The following is a 26,993-nucleotide window of genomic DNA, read 5'->3' on the forward strand; positions in this document are numbered from 1 at the left end:
GCATGGTTCCAGGGAAGTGCACCCACAGGACTTGTGCACACCTAGGCACAGGCCAGAGAGGGCTGGTCTGGCCTGAAGCTAACAGAATCTGTCTGTCTGTAGAGCCCATGTAGACATCTGCACTGTCAATCAGGAAAGAAAATATTTATTTCGAGGTGGGGAAAGAAACACTCAGCGAGCAGTTGTCCCAGTGCCCAAAGTACACCCCACAGTCTCCCAGATGTTCCTCTTTGGAGTTGCTTCCTCTCTCCTCTCTTGGGAGTTGCAGGGGTGATGGCTGATAGCAGTGAGCACCCTTCTAAGGAATGGGTGCATGAGGGGCCCTGGCAGCCCCAATTCTGACTGCTGACCTCTTCCGGGCTGCCTTTAAGAGGTTCTTTTCAAAGAGCTCTTTCTCACGGTAGTGCACTGGTGGGCCATGCAGGTACTTCTCTTCTGCCTCCTTGTAGCTGAGCTCATAGAGGGCAGCGATGGAGCAGATGATTGCTTCTGGAAGAAGAACGTCCATGGTAAACTGCACTTTATCTCCTCTAGTCAGGGAGAGCAGAGCCTCATCTGCTTCCTTGCATATTTCTTGCAAATGCCTGGCCACAAGATGCAACTGGTCGTCATCCTCCAGGTAGGTCTCAATACAGAAGTCTTCCCCCCTTGATTTCCAAAGATTGTCCACCCACCTGGACGGTTTTCTGCCCTGCACAATCTCCCGCAGGTGCTGGTCGGCCCCCTTTCTCTTCACTATGAAGTCCACGAGCTTCTGGTTGGCTCTGTCCCAAGCAGCCCTCATACGGTCAGGCAGAACTTTCTTGCGGGGGCCTTTCCCACCTGGGGCATTCTCCTCCTCCCAATCTTCCAGGTCCACATAGCTCACCTTAGGGAAATCAATGTGCAGGTCTCCTTCCTGGATGGCCCTCCTTAGCGGGTAACTGACTTGGGCAGTGTAATAGCCCATAAAGGAGCCCAGGTAGGCGCCACAGGCCAGGCCCTCTCTGTAGTGGTCGATCACTGTGAGGCACCAGCTGATGCCCTGGCTGTACACTCTGCTGGCTCTTCTTATGAGTGATATTTTTTCTCCACAGTCCAGATGTTTCAACTTGTGTAGAGGGGCACGGACACCCTTGTGCTCAAACTGCATGTTAGCTTCCATCAACAACACCCTCGCCATCTTGTCATTTTGGCTGACACTTTTTACCACCGCTGGCCAGAATGGAAGGTCCTGAAATTTGAACCAGACCAGCATTCCTCGTTCAATGGTATTCTGTAGCTGGGCAGAAGCCACCTTGGCAGCTTGGCGTGCTTTTTGAATCTTGGAACGCCTCCTCTTGAACCTGGTCTTCGTCACCTTTGAGTGAGCGCACGGTTCCAGTTCTGGCACCCTGCAATGTGGACACAGCACGTGGATCTTCCTTTTCCTGTTAGCAATGCGGAGGGATCTTCGCAGCCTCAGGATTGGAGGCATGCAAGCTGCTGAGGCCGAGTTTGCAGCTGGCTTCAGGGTGCCCGGGCCGTGTTCCTCCTTGCTCTCATGGAAGGCATTCTTCCTTTGGCCTCCAGTAGCCCTGGTGTGTAGGTCAGCAAAACGTGCTTGTTGCTTGAGGGCTTTGGGCGAGGACCAGATGCACCTCAGTGGCCCAGAAGCAGCCTGCTGCTCTTTCTTAGCCCGTACACTCTGCCTGGAGGCTGAGGCAGTCAAAGACTTGGGTTTGGATGTGTTTAGCTTTTTCATGCATGCATTACGACCAGAATTTCCTTCCAGTGTTGTGTGACATGGCCGTACTCTGATGCCTCTTAGGACATTCTGTTTCATCTCAAAGTGTGGAGGCCCAACAGTGGTGTGTGCCTGGGCTTTTCCACCTCGCACTGTGGGCACTTTCTGTGAGCCCACTGGCAACACAGGACCCTGACGGTGCTGCTTTCCAGGACTCCTCTGGGAGAGCTCTTGGCCTTTCTGGTTGTGCTTTTGGAAGCACAGACGCACGCGCAGGCGAAAGCGAGGACGTGGTTTGGAGTTGGCCTGCTCTTTTGGAACCTTTTGAGGACTTGTTCTTGTGCTGGTTCTTTGGCCACCTGTCCTTCCACCTTGCAAACAGCCTCCCTCCCCCAGGATATCGAGAGCCACCTTGAGGGCTCTTCTGTATGCTCTGGTCTGCTTTGGTGAGCCATTGCCCTGTGACTCCTTCCCTGCCATGGAGGCAAGGCTCACAATTTCAGACTTGGATAGTGGCCTTGCTTTGGTGCTCCTCACTCTTGTCTTCTCCCCCATAGGCAAGATTTGCACCTCCAAGAAAGGTGCCCCTCTCCTCTTACTATGGGCTGATGTCCTGGGTCTGGACAACACCCTTGCAGGCCACAGGTGACCCTTCCAGCCACACAGCACATACTCTGCAGAGTTCATGGTGACAGTACTCTGGGGCTGTGCTGATCACTACAGCGTGAGCAGTTTGGTTTTGGTGGGCACTGTGACTGCCTGACAGTTGTCTCTGTCCAGGCTCTCCTGCCTGTGGTACTGGCCTCCTTCCAGATTCTTGTGGAGGAGCTGGAGCTGACTTCCCTCAGGGTTATGTGGGCTTCCCCTGCATGGTGGAAGAAGGAAGCAGAGTTGCATTAGGAAGAAAATAAATAGGCTTAACCAGCTTGGACACATCAGCGTGGTCAGGTGAGGCAAGGGTAATCAAAGGAGCTCATAAAGCCTGTTCTACAGATGTGGGAGAAGATATGCAAAAGGTCCAGAGCAGGTGGGAAACAGTTGTACTATTGTTGTTCCCAACCCCAAGTCTGGAGTGTTTAACTTCGTCCCAGAAAGGTGGATGTCATTACAAAGGCTGTGCATTTTCTTGCCCACCAGTCAGTACCTTAGGGCTCCCTGGGATTCTTTTGCCAAGGAAACCTCATTGTTCTCTTTCCTAGGGAGCTAGTCCTGCTCTGCCAACCCCAGGATGCCTATGGACAACCTAGTGCATGAGCCTTCCATACATGTGTGATTCTAAGTTGAGCAGCAAGGAGGTGGGGAACTCTTCATGGTGATTCGCATAACATGGTAAGAGAAGATGGCTGCTTTCATAGCTTCTGGCTACCCCACCAGCCCACCACCAATCTTTCAGCTTAGTTCTGTTTCCATTGTGGACCTCACTATGGCATCAAGTGTCTACAGGGCACACTTGGCGAGATCCCCAAAGAGAAGCTACTTCTTTACTAAACAGACATGCTTATTAATTAATTGGAAGACTCAGTGATTTCAGATGGCAAGCAACAGGGTTATGTGACATGACAGGGAGACAAGTGTCTCTGTTGGAACTGTGCACCCTCCTGCTGCAATGTCAAGCCTATGGTAGACCCTGCACACCCATATCTGCCTGTGATGAGCACTATTCATCCAAGAGATTACAGATCACTGACCTCTCCTGTCTCCAACCTCTGTGCCCTAATGTTAATCCATAAAGTCTTAGACAGGAAATTAAAGTAGCTACTTGATGATATGGATGGTCATGTGCCCATCCCTAGGTCTCGTGATATTCAATCTCATCTGTATTGCAGCTCTCCTCTTCATGTTCCTCCATACTGTCCCTCTCAACATAGTCCTCCCCTTAACCATCTCAGTGTAATTTCAACCCTTTCTTCTCCTCTCTGTCCAATTGTCTGTTTGTCTCTCTCTGTCTCTCCCTCTGTGTGTGTGTGTTTATGGTGGTAGCTAATCTGCTCTTGACTGCTTCTTCCTTGAGCCGGCCAGTTTCCTATCAGCAGTGTGCATGTCACCTGAGGGAAAACTCATCTGTCTGATCCTCAAGAGGCTGTGCTTGCTGAGAAGAACTACAACACAGAGGAAGAACCAAGAAAGACCCACATGCCACCCATGTTCACTATTCATGCTAGGATGCAAATTTGATTCTTGACATTACCAGGGCACCATGAGCCATAGTGAAACAGAGCACTGTGAACTGGGGGCTCCTGTGACACAAATCATCTTGGGAACTCCCATTACAACAGGTCCCCTCTGTGAGTGTGGCCATACCGAGCATAGAGACCCCAGATCTTATCCTAGGAATTCCTAACCTTACAGAAGTAGGGGGTGGAGAGCAATGACATTCTCCTCAATTCCTCAGTCCTTTCCTTCTGAACCCCTGTATCCATAAACTACTGGTGGTACACGCTAGCCCCCTATTCACAATGCAAATGTGCAGTGTCTCTCCTGTTGAATTCCCTTCCAAGCATTACTGACTTCAAATCTGATCTCACAATGCATAAAGTGGCTATCTACATAAAGGAGGCTAGGTGTGTCTCAGGCCACATCTGCTGGATGATGCAGCACTAAATGCGTATGTTGGAAGTATGGAGTTCATTTTAGTGATCAGCAACAGGAACCCTTCCTCTGATGAGGCTGTGTCATCTAACATGGTTAGCTGGCTCCCTCTGATGCAGCTCCCTTGGAGTCCTAGACGTTGGGACACAGGTGTCTGCTGAGAACACAGAGGAAACTATAACCCCCTCAGGTACCTTAGGCTGTCTTCTTCTGGATCTTCCTTGAACTGGCCCTCCAGCAAGGATGAATGAGCACCATCAGGCCCAACCACATCACCACCATCCAGACACCATGCCTCACAGGGTACCCTTAGAAACCTCAGATATGTGAGTTATACTTACAAAATGCACCCTTTTTACGCTGCACAGGTCTGCACAACGTTCAGCTTCCCTCAGGCAGTACGTTCTCAGACTCACATACTTCACTTAGAAATCATATCTGGGAATACAAAGTGTGTGTTCAAGCCCACAAACCATGCTATTCAGGCGTCATCTGTAACCCAGACATAGAGAGATGTGCATGCACTCATATCAGTCCACACTCCGCCACCCACACCCCCTTTGTGTATTCTGTCTTTTTATGCCTGTTGCTCCAGGGCATATGAAAGTCCTTGCCCTTCCTACAGACTGCTTAAATGTTATCGGTATTGCCACCTGCCTCCACTGTTTCAGGCATCACCTGCCTCCAGACCACTACTTTCAACCAATGCTTTGCTGAAATTTCTGTGATAGTTACCTTTCTGGCAAAAACAGTGCTCTCTTTTCCAGAGGCACAAAACAGAAGAAGTAGAATACTGAAATCCCTGTCTCAGTACATGCTTCAGCCCTGGGACCAAAGGCCTTTTATCAAGAACTTGGGCACAATTGCTGTGTGTGAAGTCTATTCACATTTTCTGCAGATGGGAACAATAGCTTCCTTTCCTGTGTGCAAGACCGACACATGGGTTAAAGGAAGTCTGATGAGAAGGTGCAAGAAGGGTATAGTGTATATTGGTCACACAGAGGAGCAGAGACACACAGAGGGATCCTGATGTGTTGGTGGGTTATGGGGAATCCATGGCTGCACACTCTTTAATTCCCAGCTGGTTCTTAACCCAACTCAGAGCACTGTAAAGTCTCAGACACAGACACATACTAATGCCTGTTGGGGGAACAAAGTCTGGCCTCTCCTCTCTCCTCGGGTATTCATGACACCAGGTGTTTTACTTCAGTATACCCAACTGCCATTAGTGGCCAGTATTAGAGGCAGGTATCTTTTTGTAGGCCCGTGGCAGATATCCAGGCCCGGAGAGTATCACCACTTCCTATAAACAATCTTCCAAAAATAGCCTGCAGGTCAGCACCCACCTCCCACTCATAAGCCTCCACCCCAGCCACAAAGGGAGGCCCAGATACACCTCTGCCTTAAATGCCTTCCAGCTTCTCTCTAAGACAACAAACGCCACAACTATCTAGGCATTAAGGTGCTGCCACACAGATGCAGTCATTCTGTCAAGCACACAAGTGACAATCATCTCCAAAGAGAGAAAAGGTATCCATTCACATGTGTTGGGGAACTATGCTTTCATGGCCTGAAATGATAAAGCTGGCACCAAAGGGTTGTCACCTGAGGACAAAGAGACAAGGCAGGGTCCTTTGGGCTTCACTTCAAACAGTAGTAGTGACAACAACTCCTGTCCCATGAACAAGCACACAGGCTCCCAGGGCACACTCAGAGGGTCAGCTCACAGAGTCACTCAGGTTGGCTGAAGGCACCTACCTACATGCTTCCTGTGGTTGTCTACTGATCTCACCTCTTCAGTCTGTGAGTATCCTTCAGAAATACATCTGTAACCAGGAAAGAATGGCTTGTCCTCGTTGTCATGGCAACCACAGTGTCATAGAAAAATTTTTCTGCAAGTAGCCAATTCTTTGTGGAAACCAGGAAGTACTGTTCACTTACACCTCTGTCACCTAGTTCCCCCCAGCCAGACCCCTGTAGCTTCAGGCATGAAAGAAAGTAACCATGCACACACTACAGAAGATGTCTCTATCACTCCAGGGTACAGGGTCTTTAAGCACAGAGGCTCTGGGAGAAGGCAAGACAAGAGATGGCAGGTACCAATAGTATTTCAATTGTCCACACAAAAGAGGAACCAGAAACAGTTGGTTGAGTATGTGTCTGTACAAAATAAATTCAAGAGCTGAAATACTTATCTGGTGCTCTTATGGAAAAACTATCTGTGATTTTAAAGGGATGAATTATAACTAGAATTGTTAAACACGTTTTAGCATAGGTAGTGTTCACATTTGATGTTTTTCCAGAAACCTCGCCTTTGAGAAGGCAAGCTATTTATAAACATCATTTTTACAGAAAAGTCTTATGAATTTCAAATCATATACCTTGAGGAATTTGGCTTGTATCAACATGGGAAACAATGAATAAATCATTGATACTTATAATGTTTCAAGACACTAAATCTTTTTCAACTTAGAGTTACACTTCTTTATGTGACTGCTATTAATTTGTATCTGAGGCTGATTGGAACACTGACTTTTAATTCTCAACCATTTCTTCTTTTAGCATGGTCAACAAAGCTCAGACACAAATCAGCAAAGTAATAAAAATGTTTTGACTTTTACATCTGGACGTAGAGTGTGAAAAGGCCACCACTCCTCTTTACTTCTTGTCTAAAAAGATGAAATTCTTTTCTTCTCTGTTCATCCCAAAGGAAAGCTCCTGTATGTTTGAACCAGAGAGTCTGTGTTACAATAGCCGGTTAAGCATCTTTTGTTAGCTTAAAGTTAACACCTCTTACTAAAATGTTCACCAAGAAAATAGATATAATATAATACAGACATTGTTCCTTTTACCTAACTTCTAAGCAGCTGCTTAACTTGTAGTCTTTCACTTACTATGACCACAGGCATTATATTCTGTTCTGGTAACAATTTAAATTGATGAATTAAAAGGAAATCTCAACAAATGGAACATATACATTACAAACAGAGACAAACATTTCCTGTAGGTTTTTATAATTTTTAAGAATAAGTTAACTCATGTGACATTGCAATTAATCTCAGGATCTTCACGACAATCTGAAATATGAAGACGGTTTTAAATTGCATTCTACAGTACATTTTGTCTTTTTTCTGTTGGTAAGTAAGAGTTCTGATCAGACATTGTAAACTATTTATCTGTACCTTGTTCCAAGCAGATTAGAAAAATGGTTAACACAAAGTGTTTTCTCTACATGAGTAATATGTAAATAGTTTCACAATGTTTTTTTGTTATTCCACTTCAGGACGCCACTAGAGAAAAAAAATCAGCAATTCACTGTGAAAACACATGTGGATGCTTTGTGGAGTAAAAATAGCCAGCATTTTAATTATACATGATTTCTGAATACTGGTTACAGAAAATGATTTTTTTTTGTTAAAAACAAATTTATACATGTATATCTTTTTTAAACCTAATTCCTTCCCTTACATCCCTCCCCCTTCTGACTCATACTGTAATCCTCTCTATAATTTATGAACTCTACTTATTGGTAAATCTATGTATCTATCTATCTATCTATCAATCTATATATCTATATATCTGCCTATGTATATTCCTATCATCTATCTGTTTACACATTAGTCTCTCTATTACTGCACAAAGACATACTCTCAAACACAATTCAATTAGTGTTCATTGTATTAACATGTCTTGGGAAAAGCATGTTTTATCCAATTCCCACTGAAGATAAAATTGTTTACTACCCAACTTCTTCATGATAATGTATACTTATTTGAAGCATTTTTCTCTAACAATTACAGATTATATAAACACAGTTACTTCTTCCTCCTCCTTAAAATTATGCAAAAGCAGAGTTTTCTAACAGAGTTTATATTCCTCAGACTTTCACAGAACCCTAAAGTCCAGAAAATAGTTTTTATTGTATTTTCATTTGTCTACATTGCAAACTGTTGGGGGCAACATGATAATTGTGGTGACCACTATCTGTAGCCCAGAACATACAGACTGTTCTGTATATTCCTTCTTGGCATTTTTGTCCCTATTGGATGCATTCTTCTCTTCGATAACCACACCAAAGCTTTTGTACTGCCTATATGAGAAGAAAATTATCTCCTTTGAAGGATGCATGATGCAGCTCTTTGCTGAACACTTCCTTAAAGCAGTAAAAGTGATTGTACTGACAACCAGGGCCTATGGCCACTAGATAGCAATTTGTAAGCCCTTGCACTACCCTTCCATCATGAACTGGAAGGCCTGTGGCACACTGATGGGGGTACTATAAACAGGAGGATTCTTGTGTTCTATCATACAAATAATTTTTGCTTTGCAGTTACCCTTCTTTGCACTCAATGTTTTTGATCATTTTATTTGTGATTTGTTCCCATTACAAGTACTTGCCTGCACTGATATGCATAGCTTCAGCCTTTTGGTGGTTGGCGAGAGTGGGTCTAACTGCATAATAATCTTTTCTAATTTGCTTGTATCCTATGGTGTCATCCTGTGCTCTCTGAAAGCTTACAGTTGTAAAGGGCAATGGAAAACTCTCTCCACCTGTGGGTCCCACACTGCAGTTGTGATTTTGTTCTTTGTCCCATGCTTATTTGTATATGCACACCCACCATCTGCTTTCTCCTCTGATAAAATGGTGGCCATGATGCCTTGATTTTGTTGGATGTGTTCTTAAACCAACCTCTAACCGTCTTCTTATCCATAAGCTTAGCTAATTTTTCCTGGTGTCTGCACTTCATACTGGGCCCATCTGTCTCTGGTTTCTGTTGTACTCTTTAGGATGTTTAGAGAGGTCCACCAGTTTGAGCATTGATCTTTGTGTTTCAACTGTAACTAAACGTAGAAGGTTGCTGGCACATGTGCACAAGCATGGCAGTGTGCATGGAAGAGTGCCTTTAACGAGAGGGTGCTAGAGCCTGTAATGTGGAGCTTAAGTGTAGGAGTGGGTACAGGTCCTAGTGCTTTTTGCAGGCACAATGTAGATGTGTAGGTGCCATGAATACATCAATGGCCTACAGGCCTCTAGTACTGTCCACCTCGTATTCTGATTTTCTGGGCTCCAGGAATTGTTTGCCTGGACTCCACTGGTAGACTCACAGAACAGGGGCTTCAATGTTGGGAACACTGTCTCAAGGAACCCTATTTTGCCAACTGTGAGGATGTGGGTAGGAGGCATCTGGTAGCTGGCTGTTAGTGTAGAGGGACCTTGGATCTGCATGCACTCACTTGAAGGAACACTCACTTGCTCCTAGGACTAATCAGAAGTCACAGGGGTTCCCCCTGTTCTCTACTCTCATATTTGGGCCCGCAGGGGCAAATGAGAGTGTAGGAGATCTGTGAGCTCAGTGGTGTCCTCTGTTTGGCTTCCAGGCAGCATAGGGAGACCCATACTTGTGGTAGCCACCTCTGCAGTCTCAGTCAGTGAGTACGGAGGATCCAGACCTGGGATGCCTGCCTCTGCTGTCTCATTCACTGAGAGGTCTATGCTTGGGGCAAGGGGAGGTGAAGGTTGATTGAATATTTACCACTCTCAGTCCCTGGAGATGTCCAAGGGTGACTTGGAGCTTAACTGTCACAGCCCCCAGGTAGTAGCCTCTCACCCAGGAAGCCTCAATGTTATGTTCTTGCTTCACCTGCCCCTTCACTCACTAATTTCGGGGTTTGGAATCCTGTGCCACTCAGACTGTATGATGCATGCTGGTAGGTGCCATCTTCCTTTCCCCACAAGATTTCTTGAGGTGAAAGTTCAGGTGGCTTAGCTTAAACTGTGAAGTTAATCTTCTGCTGTGATATAGGAGTAACTCACAAGGTACACTAAGAGCTCCTTTTTGGTTTTGTTGAAAGAAGTCATTGTGTAGCTCATGCTAGCCTTCAATGGTAATTGATGATGTTCTTGAATCTGTTTTTCTCAAGGGTTTAAAGTACAGGTTTCTGCTGCCACATCCAACAATGTCTTTTTCCCACACATACAGGTGGGGAGGATCTCATTATGTGTTTTCAGAGTCACCATCCTTACCTTGCCTACAAGTTAGGTAGATCCAAACTGCCAGCACCCATGTAGCCACCAGCAGTGCCAATAGGAGAGGCAGCCAGCCTCCCAGCATGCTTCTCTCTTCAGGAAACAGCTCAGTCACCCTAACAAACAAAGCTATGTTTGCCCTCTTTTGTAAATTGATTTTTTTACTCCGCTACTCACTTTTCAAACCAAGTGCTTAAAGGCCTTTCAGGGTCTCCTGTTAAGGGTTCCCAATATCCAAGTTACTTAAAATTTATTACTCTGGGCTGGAGTGATGGTTCATTCATTATAGGTAGGCTCACAACAACAATAACAAAAAATGTATATAAATTCAGGCACACATGTGCCATAGTGTATGTGTGGAGGTCAGAGGACAACTTTAGGGCATTTCTTCTCTTCTATCACCATGGGATCTAGGTTGCAAGATCCAGATAGCAAGCGATTTTAGGCATTGAATTAGGGGCCATTCCCTAAACTCAGGTTTCTATTCCTTAAGCATAAAAGCATTTTCACCGTGGCAACTAGAATATGAATGCTGCTTTTTTGTTGATTGAATAATTTTTGTTCCTCGGGATGAACATAGATACATAATGCACACAAAGCTGTGTACCCACATAAAAGTCAAGGTATAGGGATAGTTATCTAAAGCTTGTAAGGGATCTAAAGTTATCTAAAGCTCATCGTTTGGTCCCACCTCTGGGGCTAGTTTCAGAACATAGTGTCAGTCCATTGTTAGTCAAAAGAACTGACATATCTCTAAATCCAGAGACATTTTTCAGAACATGCTGGTATCAGTGAGGTATCTTTTCTTGCCAATATTCCTGATTTGTTAATCAAATAGGATTCAGAGAGAATTGGAATGCCTTGAAATGTATACTCCCTCATGGACCGAGTCCCTGTTCTCATACAAGCCTTTGACTCCCATTCCATAGCATTGTGATACTTTCAACAACCATTTGTTCTTTTTTCCCCTTCTGTATTTTCTGTTTGAAAAGCCTTTCTTTTTACTTAGTTATGAGATCTCTGGGGTACCATAGACATTGGTTTGTTACATCAGATCAGAGTACACTGGCAGGGACCCCCTAATGCTCCTCACAGACATGGTATAACCTGTTATTATCAAAGGGGATTTGTGTGTCTTGACACTCTGACCATCCTGTGGTAATGACAGGTACTTACTGTTATCGGGAGGGAAGGGATCACTTGTCTCTGAGCATAACACAAACGTTCCTTCATGTTGCATGCAGTCATTGCCACAGGTGCGTAAATACAGGGTCAACTAAGGAAAAGGCAAGGTCAGAAAGTGCCCAGGAGACATTCTGCATTGTCCACATTTCTAACACAAATTCCTCCCTCTTTTCTGTTTGTTTGTCTTGGCATGGTCAACAATTTTTCACTTGGTTAAAGTTCTTTAGTCCACAAATCCAACCTGGTGACCCAAGACGAAAATATCTACAATGCCCTTGAACTTTTTGCATGGTAATGACATGGTATTTTCCTTATCTAAAAAGGAGGCTACATCCTAATAAATAGAGAAATATTCCCCCTAGACAATAGTAGGTGAGTTCCCTGGCACTAGAAAGGTCTATGACATCCTAAAACGTGCAGTTACAGTGTTGCCAGTGTCTGCTTTCTTGGCCACCCTGAGCTCTTCATGTTAGAGGGCATGGAGAATGACTTGTGTGTGGCTGTGTTGCTCTGTGACCCTCCGAATCCTACAAGGGCCTCACTTCCTGTTTCTACATGGGCCACCTGAGGCCCCCAGAAGGCAAACAATTGCTCTCCAGAGTTCAGGCATTGACCTGCACTCCAGCCTTCCAGCAGCAAACCTTTGAAGATTCTCTTTTAAATTAAAACTGAGGCTTTGGAGAAATAAAATGGCTGTCCTATCTCAGAATTACTCTGAGGATCTGTGGTAGAAAATAGAAGCAAAAGCACTTTGACAAGTTAGCAGTCACTAGTGCAAGAAAAGACACCAGAGCAGCAGAATCAGCCTCCTGATCTTACCACTGTAAAGACTAATAAGGTGTCCCTGATAGCACGCTTGACTAGGACTATTGGTAAAAGACTTGCCATCGTTTAAAAGATGAATCAGAGGGTTAGTATGTATCAGTTGTTGAATGCTTACTTAGAACTCAAGAAGTCCTAGGTTCAGTCCCTAGCATTCCACCACACATTCACATTCAGAAAGCATCCATGCTGGAACAACTAATTTTCTACTGTCCTTCCCTTCCCAGATCACTGTAAATCACCTGAGTGACAGCACCTTCACTTTCCTCATCCACCAAAATGGCTACAGATATCCATGTCAGTTTATTCTGGTGTGAATAAGTGAAACAAAGTCAAGAGCTATAAGGTCCAAGTGAGTAGCCAGACTATCAGTGACGAAACCTGTCAGTCTTCTTGACTGACTTCAGATGCATCAGACTGTGTGAAATAGGACTCCCTTCAGAAGCCTAGAGTTTCTGCCTTTAGTTGATCCTAGACTTATTGTACCCAGGATGTGTACAGGTCCTTTTTTCTGCTACAGTGATAAAGATAGCCTAGCATGTTGAGACAGCAGTTAGCTTTGGGATATCTTGAAAGAAAACGTATCCAAAGTGTATTTTCCTTCAAGATATCATAGCTAGAGATTGGGGATGTAACAGTGGTGAAGGGAATGAAAGGGAGAGTACCTCCAACACTCTAGAAAAACCCAACAACAGGTTCCTTTGAATGAGAACCGTGTATGTATTTCCAACTTGATTGGTTGTAAAATTCACTTCAACCATCTTCTCATTCTTCTTACAAGCAGTGATATTTGGATCCCACAGACTTCCTCCAAGTTGAAAGAAAACCTCATGGGTGACCTGATAATTCCTCCCTCATCTGAGCTCCCAGGGAGCTTTACAGAAACAAATCTAAATCATTAGGCACACACCTATGAGACAGGAACCAGACTGTAGTTTATCTTCTGACCCAGTTCCCAGAATCACAAAGTATCTAATGTCCAAGAATGTTTAGGAATTCCCCACCCAATGCCATTACTTTGCTAAAAATAGCTTCTTTAAGCTTGCAGTAGTAGGTATAGATCTCAGTTTTTGACTCAGTTCAATACTCACCTTACATTTTGAGGTAAGAGAGCTGCTAGGACCTCTGTTTTCTCCTTTCAAGGGTAGGAGGAAAAGCCTTAGTTTAGGAGTTATGCCCGAAAATATGGAATAACTGCACTGATACTCAGGGCTTGCAAGCACAAAGACATGCTGCCAGTTTTACTGGATACAATGAAGGAAGGAAATGCCAAACAGCTTACAGGAATCCCTGACAGAACAACTATCAGAAAGTCCATTGCGTCACTCATGTGACTTGCAAATAAGAGTGGACAAATTTTCAGGAATGTGTATATGTAATAGCACAAATTATCTTCCTTACTCTTGGAACAATTTTGGGCTCTGGAAGGGAACTGGTTCTAGAAGAGAATCAGAGGGCTGATTCCAGGCCCTGGACCTCATACCTCTTACAGCTCCACTCTTTTACAGTGCTTATGATGTGAGGAAAGATCTTTCCCAATATCATTAACTTCACTAACATCACTAGCATCATGAGATTGTACTGCTCTGTAATTCATGTTCACCCTTAGAAGAAGGGATGATATGAGAGACTGTCCTAAAGCAGTTCCTTCATAAATCAAAGGAAATTGTAAGGGTCTACCATAGAGAAGGCAGTTTTGAGAAGGAAACTAGGGCCTCCTTTGGAAAACGTTCACCCTTTGTGTTAATCCAAACAGAAGGTACCAGAGATTCCTCTGAGCACAGGCCACTTGTGATAAGCAGGTGCATAGGCTATGTGGACTCCCCTCCAATCACAAAACAGCTTACCATGGGTACTGCTGTTAAGTGGGATTTGGGATAAAGTGTTAGATAAGCCAAGGAACAGGAAAGGTTTTCTGTAGCTATTACTGTACTATATAAACCTAAGAGTCGGTCCCAGTCTGCATAGCTGCTTAGCCCAAAGCCACTCCTTTTCTGAGTTCAGTTCTTTTTTTTTTCTTTTTATTTATTTATTTTTTTTTTATCAGTTACATTTTATTAACTCTGTATCCCAGCCATGTCCCGATCCCTCATTCCCTCCCAGTCCCTCCCTCCCTCCCTCATCTCCACCGTGCCCCTTTCCAAGTCCAAGTCCAAGGACCTCCTCCCCATTCATCTGATCCTGTTTTATCAGGTATCTTCAGGACTGGCTGCAAAGCTCTCCTCTGTGGCCTAACAGGACTGCTACTCCCTTCGGGGGTGGGGAGACCAAAGAGCCAGTCATTGAGTTCCTGTTAGAAATAGTCCCTGTTCCCCTCACTTTGGGAAACCAATTGGTTACTGAGCTACCACAGGCTACATCTGAGTGGAGGTTCTAGGTTATATCCATACATGGTCCTTGGTTGAATGTCAGTCTCAGAAAAGACCCTGTGCCCAGATATATTTGGTCCTTGTGGAGCTCCTATCCTTTCCCCATCAGACTAACTCCCCTTCTTTCTTATGATTCCCTGTACTCTGCCAAAGGTTTGGTCATGAGTCTTTGCTTTGAAAACACTGCTAGTTAGAGTCTTTCAGATGCGCTCAGTAGACTCCTGTCATACGTTCAATGCACATCCCATCTGTCTTTCTAAATGAGGAATGATCATCTTACCCCATGTCCACTCAATTGATTATCTTTTTTAGGTGTATAGATTTCATTATGTTTATCATATCTTATAGATCTATATAAGTGAGTATATCCCATGTTTGTCTTTCTCCTTCTGGGATATTTCACTCAGAATGATCTTTTCTAGATCCCACCATTTGCCTGCAAATTTCATGATTTCCTCCTTTTTGATTGCTGAGTAGTATTCCATTGTATAAAAATACCACAATTTCTGTACCCATTCCAGCGTTGATGGACATCTGGGTTGTTTCCAGGTTCTGGCTATTACAAATAGAGCTGCTATAAACATGATTGAGCAAGTGTCCTTTTTGTGTACTTGAACAAACTTTGGGTATATACCTAGCAGTGGTATAGCTGGGTCTGGAGGAAGCACTATTCCTATTTGTCTTAGAAAGTGCCAGATATCTTTCCAGAGTGGTTGTACCAGTTTACATTCCCACCAGCAGTGGAGCAGGGTTCCCCTTTCTCCACAACCTCTCCAGCATGTGTTATCGCTTGAGTTTTTCATCTTGGCCATTCTGATGGGTGTAAGGTGATATCTCAGGGTCGTTTTGATTTGCATTTCCCTGATGGCTAATGAGGATGAGCATTTCTTTAAGTGTTTTTCTGCCATTCGGCATTCCTCTGTCGAGAATTCTCTGTTTAGCTCTGTTCCCCATTTTTTAATTAGATTACTTGGTTTGCTACTTTTCAGCTTCTTTAGTTCTTTATATATACTGGATATTAGTCCTCTTTCAGATAAAGGGTTAGCGAAGATTCTTTCCCAATCTGTAGGCAGTCGTTTTGTTTTGATGATGGTATCCTTTGCTTTACAGAAACTTTTCAGTTTCATGAGGTCCCATTTATTGATTGTTGCTCTTAGAGCCTGTGCTGTTGGTGTTCTGTTCAGGAAGTTGTCTCCTGTGCCAATGAGTTCTAGGCTGTTCCCCACTTTTTTTTCCAATTGATTTAGGGTATCTGGTTTTATGTTGAGGTCCTTGATCCACTTTGACTTTAGTTTTGTGCAGGGTGATAAATATGGATCTATTTTCATTTTTCTGCATGTAGACATCCAGTTGGTCCAGCACCATTTGTTGAAGATGCTGTCTTTTTTCCATTGAATGGAATTGGCTTCTTTGTCGAATATCGAGTATTCATAGGTGTGTGGATTTAGTTCTGGGTCTTCTATGCGGTTGCATTGATCCTTTTTTCTGTTTCTATGCCAATACCATGCAGTTTTTATTACTGTTGCCCTGTAGTACAGCTTGAGATCAGGAATGGAGATACCTCCAAATGATCTGTTGTTGTACAGGATCGTTTTGGAGATTCTGGGTTTTTTGTTTCTCCATATGAAGCTGAGAATCTTTTTTTCAAGGTCTGTAAAGAATTGAGTTGGTATTTTGATGGGAATTGCATTGAATCTGTAGATTGCTTTTGGCAGTATGGCCATTTTCACAATGTTAATCCTACCAATCCATGAGCACGGGAGATCTTTCCATCTTCTGATATCTTCTTCGATTTCTTTCTTCAGAGACTTGAAGTTTTCCTCAAACAGGTCTTTCACTAGCTTGGTTAGAGTCATACCAAGGTACTTTATGTTATTAGTGGCTATTGTGAAGGGTGTTGTTTCCCTAATTTCTTTCTCAGCCTTTTTGTCTTTGGTATATAGGAGGGCTTCTGATTTTTTTGAGTTGATTTTGTATCCTGCCACTTTGCTGAAAGTGTTTATCAGCTGAAGGAGTTCTCTGGTTGAATTTTTGGGGTCGCTCATGTATACTATCATATCATCTGCAAATAGTGACACTTTGACCTCTTCCTTTCCGATTTGTATCCCCTTGATCTCCTTTAGTTGTCTTATTGCTCTGGCTAGGACTTCAAGTACTATGTTGAAGAGATATGGGGACAATGGACAGCCTTGTCTTGTCCCTGATTTCAGTGGGATTGATTTAAGTTTCTCTCCATTGAGTTTGATGTTAGCTATAGGCTTGCTATATATTGCCTTTACTATGTTTAGGTATGTGCCTTGTATCCCTGATCTCTCCAAGACTTTAAACATGAATGGGTGTTGGACTTTGTCAAATGCTTTTTCGGCGTCTAAGGAGATGATCATGTGGTTTTTCTCCTTCAGTTTGTTTATGTGGTGGATTACATTGATGGATTTCCGTATGTTGAACCACCCTTGCATGCCTGGGATGAAGCCTACTTGGTCATGGTGGATGATATCTTTGATGTGTTCTTGGATTCGGTTTGCAAGTATTTTATTAAGTATTTTTGCGTCAATGTTCATAAGAGAGATAGGCCTGAAGTTCTCTTTTTTTGTTGGGTCTTTGTGTGGTTTAGGTATTAAGGTGACTGTGGCTTCATAGAATGAGTTTGGTAGTGTTCCTTCTGTTTCTATTTCGTGGAATAGCTTGAGGAGAATTGGAGTTAGCACTTCTTTGAAGGTCTTGTAGAATTCTGCACTGAAGCCATCTGGCCCAGGGCTTTTTTTGGAGGGGAGACTGTTAATAACTGCTTCGATTTCCTTGGGAGATATAGGGCTATTCAGTCTTTCTACCTGATCTTGACTTAGTTTTGGTAGATGGAATCTTTCAAGAAAATTATCCATTTCATTCAGATTCTCAAATTTTGTGGCATATAGGCTTTTGTAGTATGACCTAATAATTGTTTGGATTTCCTCAATGTCTGTGGTTATGTCCCCATTTTCATTTCTGATTTTGCTGATCTGGATAGTTTCTCTCTGCTTTTTAGTTAGTTTGGCTAAGGGTTTGTCTATCTTGTTGATTTTCTCAAAGAACCAGCTTTTTGTTTCATTGATTCTTTGGATAGTTTTATTTGTTTCTAGTTGATTGATTTCAGCCCTTAGTTTGATTATTTCCAGCCGTCTGCTCCTCTTGGGTGTATCTGCTTCTTTTTTTTCTAGGGTTTTCAGTTGGGCCATTAAGTTGTTTGTATGTGATGTTACGAATTTCTTCTTGCAGGCACTTAGTGCTATAAATTTTCCTCTGAGCACTGCTTTCAATGTGTCCCATAAATTTGGGTATGTTGTGCCTTCCTTTTCATTGAATTCTAGGAAGTCTTTAATTTCTTTCTTTATTTCTTCCTTAACCCAGCTGTCATTGAGTAGTAAGTTGTTCACTTTCCATGTGCGTGTCGGCTTTTTGTTGTTTCTGTTGTTGTTGAGGTCGAGCTTTAGTCCATGGTGGTCAGATAGTATACAAGGGATTATTTCAATCCTTTTGTATCTGTTGAGGCTTGCTTTGTGGCCCACTATATGGTCTATTTTGGAAAAGGTTCCATGCGGTGCTGAAAAGAAGGTGTACTCTTTTGAGTTTGGGTGAAATGATCTGTAGACGTCTATTAGGTCCATTTGATTTAGGGATTCTGTAAGTGCTTTTATTTCCCTATTTGGTGTCTGTCTAGGTGATCTGTCCCTTGGTGAGAGTGGAGTGTTGAAGTCTCCCACTATTAAGGTATTAGGATCAATGTATGATTTAAGCTTTAATAATGTTTCATTTACGAATGTCGGTGCTCTTGTATTTGGGGCATAGATATTCAAGATTGTGATGTCCTCTTGGTGGATTTTTCCTTTGATGAGAATATAGTGGCCCTCCTTATCTTTTTTGATTAACTTGGGTTGAAAGTCTATTTTATTAGATATTAGGATGGCTACTCCAGCTTGTTTTCTGGAACCGTTTGCTTGAAAAACAGTTTTCCAGCCCTTTACTCTGAGGTAGTGTTTGTCTTTGTTGCATAGGTGTGTTTCTTGGATGCAACAGAATGTTGGATCCTGTTTCCTTAACCATTCTGTTAGCCTGTGTCTTTTTATTGGTGAGTTGAGTCCATTGATATTGATAGATAATAGTGACCAATGCATGTTAGTTCCTTTTGTAATGGAGTCGATGATCTAACCCTGTTTCATTGCTTGTTTTCTTTTCATTTTTGTTGGGACATTATCTGTATGCCCTGTTTTCTTGGGTGAATTTGTTTTCATTGGATTGGAGTTTTCCTTCTAGTATCTTCTGTAGGGATGGTTTGCTGTGTAGATATTGTATAAATTTAGTTTTGTCATGGAATATTTTGTTTTCTCCATCTATGTTGATTGAAAGCTTTGCAGGGTATAGTAGTCTGGGTTGACATTTGTGATCTCTTAGAGTCTCCATGATACTTGCCCAGGCCCTTCTGGCTTTCATAGTTTCTGATGAGAAGTCCGGCGTGATTCTGATAGGTCTACCTTCATATGTTACTTGGCCTTTTTCCCTTGCTGCTTTTAATATCTTTTCTTTGTTCTGTAGATTTAGTGTTTTGACTATGATGTGACGTGATGTGTTTCTTTTCTGGTCTAGTCTATTTGGAGTTCTGTAGGCCTCTTGTATATTTATGGACATCTCTTTCTTTAAGTTGGGAAAATTTTCTTCTATGATTTTCTTGAAAATATTTTCTGGACCTTGGAGTCTGGAGTCTTCTTTTTCGTGAATTCCTATTATTCTTAGATTTTGTCTTTTCATAGCATCCTTGATTTCTTGGATATTTTGTGATTGGAACTTTTCTGATTTTACTTTTTCTTTGAGAGAAGTATCCATTTCTGCAAGTGTGTCTTCAGCTCCAGAGATTCTCTCTTCCATCTCTTGTATTCTGTTGGTGATGCTTACTTTTGTGGTTCCTGATCTTTTCTCCAAGTTCTCCAGCTCAAGGGTTTTCTCATTTTGTGTTTTCTTTATTGATTCTAATTCTGTTTTCATGCCTTGCACCATTTCTTTCATGTGTTTGAATTTGGATTCCTGTCTCTCTACGATGGCCTCTATTTCTTTTTTCATTTCCTTCTTATATGCCACTAATTTTTCCTCTACTTGTGTATCTATTTGTTTGGCTATGTTTGCCTGTGTTTCTTTAAGGATATTGTCTATTTCTTCTTTCTTTGCCTCCAATTGACTGGCCATCTCTTTGAAAGACTTGTTCATTTCCTCCTTATGAGCCTCAAATAATTGGGCAAGCATGGCTTTAAAATCATTTTCCTGTGCTTCTGCTGAATTTGTGTATCCACCGATTTTGGGGTTTGCTGGTGAAGTCATGATGTCCTGATTTATGTTGGAAGTGTTCTTTCGCCTACCTCTGGCCATTGGCTTATCTGAAACCTTCCCTGTTTGTTTTTGGATTCTGCAGATCAGACTGGTGCTGTCTCTCTCTGGTGTCTGGAGAGTTCTTCAGGAAGCTGAGCACTCTCAGCGCGTGCTGAGGACTAGCTGTACCTGTGGGAGGAAAATATGCAGGCACAAAAGAGGCAGATGCAAGTGTGTGTGTGCACGCGCATGTGTGTGTCCGTGTGTGTAAGTGTGCGTGGACGTGTGTCTCGAGGGACAGAGTGATGGCTAATGTTGAACCTTTGAGTGTGTGCAAGGGGCTCTGCACTGTATATGTCACAGGCGCTAATGATGACCGCAGTGCAATTTCTGGCATTAACTGCCTTGACTCCTCAATTAGGCCCACAGGGCAGGAACTTCGATGTCCCTAGTGCCCCTCTGTTTCCCAAAGTGGGTATGTGGGTGGGAGGGGGGTTCGATGCTTGGCTTCTGATTTAGAAGGGCCCAGGATCTGGGGAACTGCAGATTCTCAAGGGTGCACTCACTTACAGGCAGGTCTTTTGGCAGAGATCGTGGTATCTGGGGCTCTCTGCTCTCTGGTTTGGCCCTGCTTCTTTGATGTGCTCTGCCAGTTCTGTGCTGCTGTCACTGCCAGGTTCTGAGGTCTTGCTGCACCTGGAGATTTCAGGGTGGTCACTTCAGCAGGGATGGGGTAACCAGGCTCTCTGTTCTCTGGTTTGGTCCTGGTTAGTCATAAACTGGAGTGCTGTGGTGCCCTGCTAGTTCAGTGCTGCCAGTTCAGTATGGCGTCTAGCAGACTCAGGCCCTGGGAGGATGGTGCAGCTGCTGAGAGAATCTGGGACTCCAGGACACATACTGCTGGCTTTTGTCTGCCGCTAAAGTGCTTGGGGCTCCATCTCAGTGGCTGTATATCCCAGGCAGTTAGGTCTGCGCTGAGAAAGATGAGTCCGCTGTGCTGCTGTGCCCAGGAGGAAGCAGGTCTGGGGGAAGGGAGTGCTGCAAGATCAAAGGATCGTTTCTCTCCTTCCCCAAACAAGTCCCCGGGTGACCAGAGACCAAAGGTTTCACCTCCTGCGATGTTCCCTGTTGTTCAGAAAGCCTCACCGTGGTTTTCCTGGGTTAGGGGTCCTTCCATTCACCAACTCAGAAGTTCAGGTATCCCACCACTCAGAAACTGTGTGTGCTAGTCGCCATCTTGGCTCTGCCCCGTTCTGTATTTCCATATATTCAACCACACTTGCATGCCTGGGATGAAGCCTACTTGTTCATGATGGATGATATCTTTTATGTGTTCTTGAATTCAGTTTGCAAGTATTTTATTGAGTATTTTTGCTTTAATATTCATAAGAGAGATAGGTGTGAAATTCTCTTTATTGGTTAGGTATTTGTGTGTTTTAGGTATCAAGGTGCCTTCATAGAATGAGTATGGTGATGTTCCTTCTGTTTCTATTTTGTGGAATAGTTTGAAGAGATTTAGCATTAGCTCTTTTCTGAAGGTCTGGTAGAATTTTGCACTGAAACCATCTGGCCCTGGGCTTTTTCTTTTTAAAGGAGACTTTTGATGACTATTTCTCTTTCCTTGGGGGATAGAGGACTGTTTAATTGATTTTCCTGTTCTTGATTTAATTTTGGTAAATGGAATTTGTCAAGAAAATTGTCCATTTTATTTAGAGTTTCAAATTTTGTGGTGTATAGGCTTTTGTAGTAGGACCTATTGATTGTTTGAATTCCCTCCGTGTCTGTTGTTATGTCCCCTTTTTTTTTCATTTCTGATATTGGTGATTTGGACAGTTTCTCTGAGGCTTCTATTTAGTTTGGCTAAGGATTTGTCTATCTTTTTTTATTTTCTCGAAGAACCAGCACATGGTTTTATTGATTCTTTGAATTGTTTTATTTGTTTTTCATTTATTGATTTCTGCCCTGAGCTTGAGTATTTTGAGCCATCTACTCCTCTTGGGTGTGCCTGCTTCTTTTCTTTCTTGGGCTTTCAGATGAGCTATTAAGTTGCTTGTATTCAGTGTTTCAAATTTCTCCTTGAAGGCACTTATGAACTTTCCCCTCAGTACTGCTTTCATTGTGTCGCATAAGTTTAGGTATGTTGTGCCTTCATTTTCATTGAATTCTAGGGAGTCTTTTATTTCTTCCTTTATTTCCTCCCTAACTCACCTGCCGTTGAGTAGCAAGTTTTCCAATTTCCATGTGCTTATATGTAGGCTTTTTGCTATTTCTGTTGTTGTTGAAGTCGAGCTTAGTCCATGGTGGTCAGACAGATTACAAGGGATTATTTCAATCTTCTTCTATCTTCTGAGGCTTGCTTTATGACCAACTATATGGTCTATTTTGGAAAAGGTTCCATGAGGTGATTAAAAGAAGGTATAATCGTTCGAGTTTGGGTAAAAAGATCTGTAGACGTCTATTAAGTCCATTTGATTTAGGGAATCTGTAAGTGCTCTTATTTCCCTGTTTAGCTTCTGTATGGATTTTCTGTCCATTTCTGTGAGTGAGTGTTGAAGTCCCCCACTGTTAAGGTGTTGTGATCGATGTGTAATTTCAGCTTTACTAATAGTTAATTTACAAACGTAGATGCTCTTGAATTTGAGGCATATGTCCAGAATTGTGATGTTCTCCTGGTGGATTTTTCTTTTGATGAGAATGAAGTGCCCCTCCTCATCATTTTTGATTAATGTTGGTTGAAAGTCTATTTTATTAGATATTAGGATAGCTACTCGATTTTGTTTTCTGGGTCCATTTGCTTGAAAGACATTTTTCCAGCCCTTTTTCTGAGGTAGTGTTTATCTTTGCTGCATAGTTGTGTTTCTTGGATGCAGCAGAATGTTGGATCCTGTTTCCACAACAATTCTGTTAATCTGTGCCTTATTATTGGAGAGTTGAGTCTATTGATATTGATAGATAATAGTGATCAATGGCTGTTAGTTCCTTTTACTGTGGAGTTAGTGGTATTACTGTTGTTCATTGGTTGTTTTCTTGCAATTTCTCTTGAGAGATTATGTATATCCTGTCTTTTCTTGGGTGTATTTGTTTTCAATGCATTGGAGTTTTCCTTCTAGTAACTTCTGTAGGGGTGGGTTGCTGAGCAGATATTGCTTAAATTTAGTTTTGTCATGGTGTATTTTGTTTTATCCATCAATGTAGGTTGAAAGCTTTGCTGGGTATAGGAGTCTGGGTTGATATCTGTGGTCCCTTAAAGTGTTCATGATATCTGCCCAGGCCTTTCTGGCTTTTATAGTTTCTCATGAGAAGTCTGGTGTGATTCTGATAGGTCTTCCTCCATATGTTACTTGGCCTTTTTCCTTGCTTCCTTTAATATCTTTTCTTTGTTCTTTAGATTTAGTGTTTCGACTATGATGTGACATAAGGAGTTTCTTTTCTGGTCTAGTCTATTTGGTGTGCTGTAGGCCTCTTGTATATTTACAGACATCTTTTTCTTTAAGTTGGGAAATTTTCTTCTATGGGTCTTATTTTAACTATGTACATTTTCTTTCCTTTTTAAAGAATTCATTTAATGTGTAAAACCAATTGTGCCATTGTTTACCGCAACCTCAAACATGACATTATCAATCCTTCAGTATAGTGTTGAGCTGTTTATACTCTTCCCTTATATTATCTTTCATTTCTGTTAGCTCTAAGGAACTAAAGTGTAACTCTTTATGTATAATGTGTGTGTGTGTGTGTGTGTATCACTGTTTTTAATTTTTTTTCAGTTTTCTCCTTTTACTCATTTTTTAATTTTATTTTTTATTTTTTTATATCAATTATAGTTTATTCACATTTAACTCAGCTGTAACCCCGTGACTCAATCCCTCCCAATACCACATTTCCTCCCTCATCTTCTCCCATGCCCTCATCCAAGTTTACTGATAGGGGAGATCCTCCTCCCTTTCCATTTGACCCTAGCCTATCAGGTCTCAATAGAACTGTCTGTGTTGTCTTCCTCTGTGGACTGGAAAGGCTGCTCCCCTCTCAGGAGGAGATGATCAAAGTGTTAGCAACTGAGTTCATATCATAAACAGTCCTATTCCAATTACTAGGGAACACACTTGGACACTGAACTGCCATGGGCTACATCTGTGCAAGGTTCCCAAGTTAACTTTGATACATGGACCTTGGTTGGAGTATCAGTCTCAGAAAATAGCCCTGTGCCCGTATTTCTTGGTTCTGATGCTCTCCTTCTGAAGCTCCTGGCCCCTGCAGGTCTTTCTATCTCCCCCTCTTTTCAAAAGATTCCCTGCACTCTGCCCAAGGTTCGGCTATGAGCCTTACCATCTGCTTTGACACCCTGCAGGGTAGACTCCTTTATTTTAATAGTTTTTTTTTTAATTTTATTTTTCTCATTAGTTACATTTTGTTAATTCTGTATCCCAGCTGTATCCCTCATTCCCTCCCCAATCCCACCCTCCCTCCCTCATCGCCTCCCTACCCCTTTCCAAGTCCACTGATAGGGGAAGACCTCCTCCAATTTTATATGATTCCCTTTTGTCAGGTATTTTCAGGACTGGCTGCAAAGCCCTCCTCTGTGGCCTAACAGTACTGCTCCTCACTTGAGAGGTGGGGAGGTCAAAGAGCCAGTCATTGAGTTCCGGTTAGAAATAGTCCTTGTTCCCCTTACTATGGGAAACCAATTGATTACTGAGCTATCACGGGTCACATCCGAGCAGAGGTTCTAGGTTTTATCCTCTCATGGTCTTTGGTTGAGTGTCTATCTCAGAAAAGACCCTGTGCCCAGATATGTTTGGTCCTTGTGGAGCTCCTATCCTTTCCACATCAAACTCCCCTTCTTTCATATGATTCCCTGCACTCTGCCGAAGGTTTTGGTTATGAGTCTTACTATCTAATTTTGAGCACAGCTAGGTAGAGTCTTTCAGATGATTTCTGTGGTAGACTCATGTCATACATTCAATGCATATCCCATTTGTCTTTCTAAATGAGGATAGATCATCATACCCCGTGTATGCTTTCTTGATTATCTTCTTTAGGTGTATAGATTTCATTATGTTTATCATATCTTTTAGGCCTATATAAGCGAGTATATTTTATATTTGCCTTTCTCGTTCTGGGATACTTCACTCAGAATGATCTTTTCTAGATCCCACCATTTTTCTGAAAATTTCATGATTTCCTCCTTTTTGATTGCTGAGTAGTATTCCATTGTGTAAAAGTACCACAATTTCTGTACCCATTCCTCCGTTGATGGACATCTGGGTTGTTTCCAGGTTCTGGCTATTACAAATAAAGCTGCTACAACCATGGTTGAGCAAATGTCCTTATTGTACACTTGAGAAAATTTTGGGTATATGCCTAGCAGAGGTATAGCTAGGTCTTGAGGAACTACTATTCCTAATTGTCTGAGAAAGCACCAGATTGACTTCCAAAGTGGTTGTACCAGTTTACATTCCCACCAGCAATGGAGGAATGTTCCCCTTTCTCCTCAACCTCTCCAACATGTGTTGTCATTTGAGTTTTTCATCTTGGCCATTCTGATGGGTGTAAGGTGAAATCTCAGGGTCCTTTTCATTTGCATTTCCCTAAAGGCTAATGACGTTGAGCATTAGTGTTTCTCTGCTATTCTATATTCCTCTACAGATAATTCTCTGTTTAGCTCCGTTCCCCATTTTTTAATTGGATTACTTGGTTTGCTGCTTTTCTGCTTCTTTAGTTCTTTATATATACTGGATATTAGCCCTCTGTCAGATAAAGGGTTGGTGAAGTTTCTTTCCAATCTGTAGGTAATCGTTTTGTTTTGATGACGGTGTCCTTTGCTTAACAGAAGCTTTTCAGTTTCAAGAGGTCCGACTTATTGATTGTTGCTCTTAAAGCCTGTGCTGTTGGGGTTCTGTTCAGGAAGTTGTCTCCTGTGCCAATGAGTTCTAGGCTGTTCCCCACTTTTTCTACTAACAGATTTAGCATATCTGGTTTTATGTTGAGTTCTTTGATCCACTTAGATTTAATTTTGTGCAGAGTGATAAATGTGGATATATTTTCATTTTCTGCATGTAGACATCCAATTACACCAGCACCATCTGTTGAAGATGCTATCTTTTTTCCATTGAATGGTTTTGGCTGCTTTGTCAAAAATCGAGGATTCATAGATACATAGGTTTATTTCTGGGTCTTATATTTGGTTCCATTGAACCTCGTTTCAGTTTCTATGAAAATACCATGCAGTTTTTATTACTATTGCTCTGTAGTACAACTGGAGATCAGGGATGGAGATATCTCCAGATGATCTGTTGTTGTAAAGGGTTGTTTTGGAGATTCTAGGTTATTTGTTTCTCCATATGAAGCTGAGAATCTTTTTTTCAGTGGTCTGAAAAGAACTGCGTTGGTATTTTGATGGGAATTGCATTGAATCTGTAGATTGCTTTTGGCAGGATGGCCATTTTCACAATGTTAATCCTACCAATCCTTGGGCACAGGATATGTTTCCATCTTCTGAGATCTCCTTTAATTTCTTTTTTTTTTATTTTTTTTTCTTCTTTTTTTTTTCAATGCATTTATTCAGGAACATTGAACAATCCTCAGACCCCGGGGAAAGCCAGCCCACAGCTTAAATAGCCTCTGGGTAGCCAACCCAGGCGTGCCACGGGGGCAATGCAGATAGGTCCACATACATGGAAGCAAGCCAGATCCTCAGCCTTAGCCAAATGTGGAATTGTTCATGACAGAGAGCACTCACCATCGGGAAGGTGGAAGGCAGAAACCAGCTCCATCTTTAAGGCATAGCATTCCGCAGCTCTCTACAGTTCCCCCTTTTTGTTTTAGACGCATCAGGCAAGAGTAGAGGTCTGATCTCTGATATTAGAAATAAATTGGGACTTTGTACAGATGTTCATTTAGGTGTCATCCACCCAAAGAGCATCAGACACGTCCGATACCTTTTTCTCAGAGGCGGGGCCTGGGG

General features: G+C 42.5%; 1 protein-coding gene and 1 pseudogene across 1 annotated transcript; one reads left to right on the forward strand and one right to left on the reverse strand.

The window, feature by feature from the left end:
- Positions 1 to 298: 298 nt before the first annotated feature.
- LOC132649930 (PWWP domain-containing DNA repair factor 4-like) lies at positions 299 to 2,392 on the reverse strand. The gene has a single exon (XM_060374704.1). It carries the CDS (start codon positions 2,390 to 2,392, stop codon positions 299 to 301), a length of 2,094 nt encoding a protein of 697 aa, XP_060230687.1.
- A 1,931-nt stretch (positions 2,393 to 4,323) lies between these two features.
- LOC132649931 (COP9 signalosome complex subunit 5-like) overlaps positions 4,324 to 26,993 on the forward strand; it is a 71,993-nt pseudogene continuing 49,323 nt past the window's right edge.

Source organism: Meriones unguiculatus, chromosome X (genome assembly GCF_030254825.1).
Source record: "Meriones unguiculatus strain TT.TT164.6M chromosome X, Bangor_MerUng_6.1, whole genome shotgun sequence".
In the NCBI taxonomy this organism is placed as follows: Eukaryota; Metazoa; Chordata; class Mammalia; order Rodentia; family Muridae; genus Meriones; species Meriones unguiculatus.

Excerpts from the sequence above, each read along its gene's own strand:
- LOC132649930 (XM_060374704.1), bottom strand. The coding sequence starts at position 2,392 with ATGAACTCTGCAGAGTATGTGCTGTGTGGCTGGAAGGGTCACCTGTGG.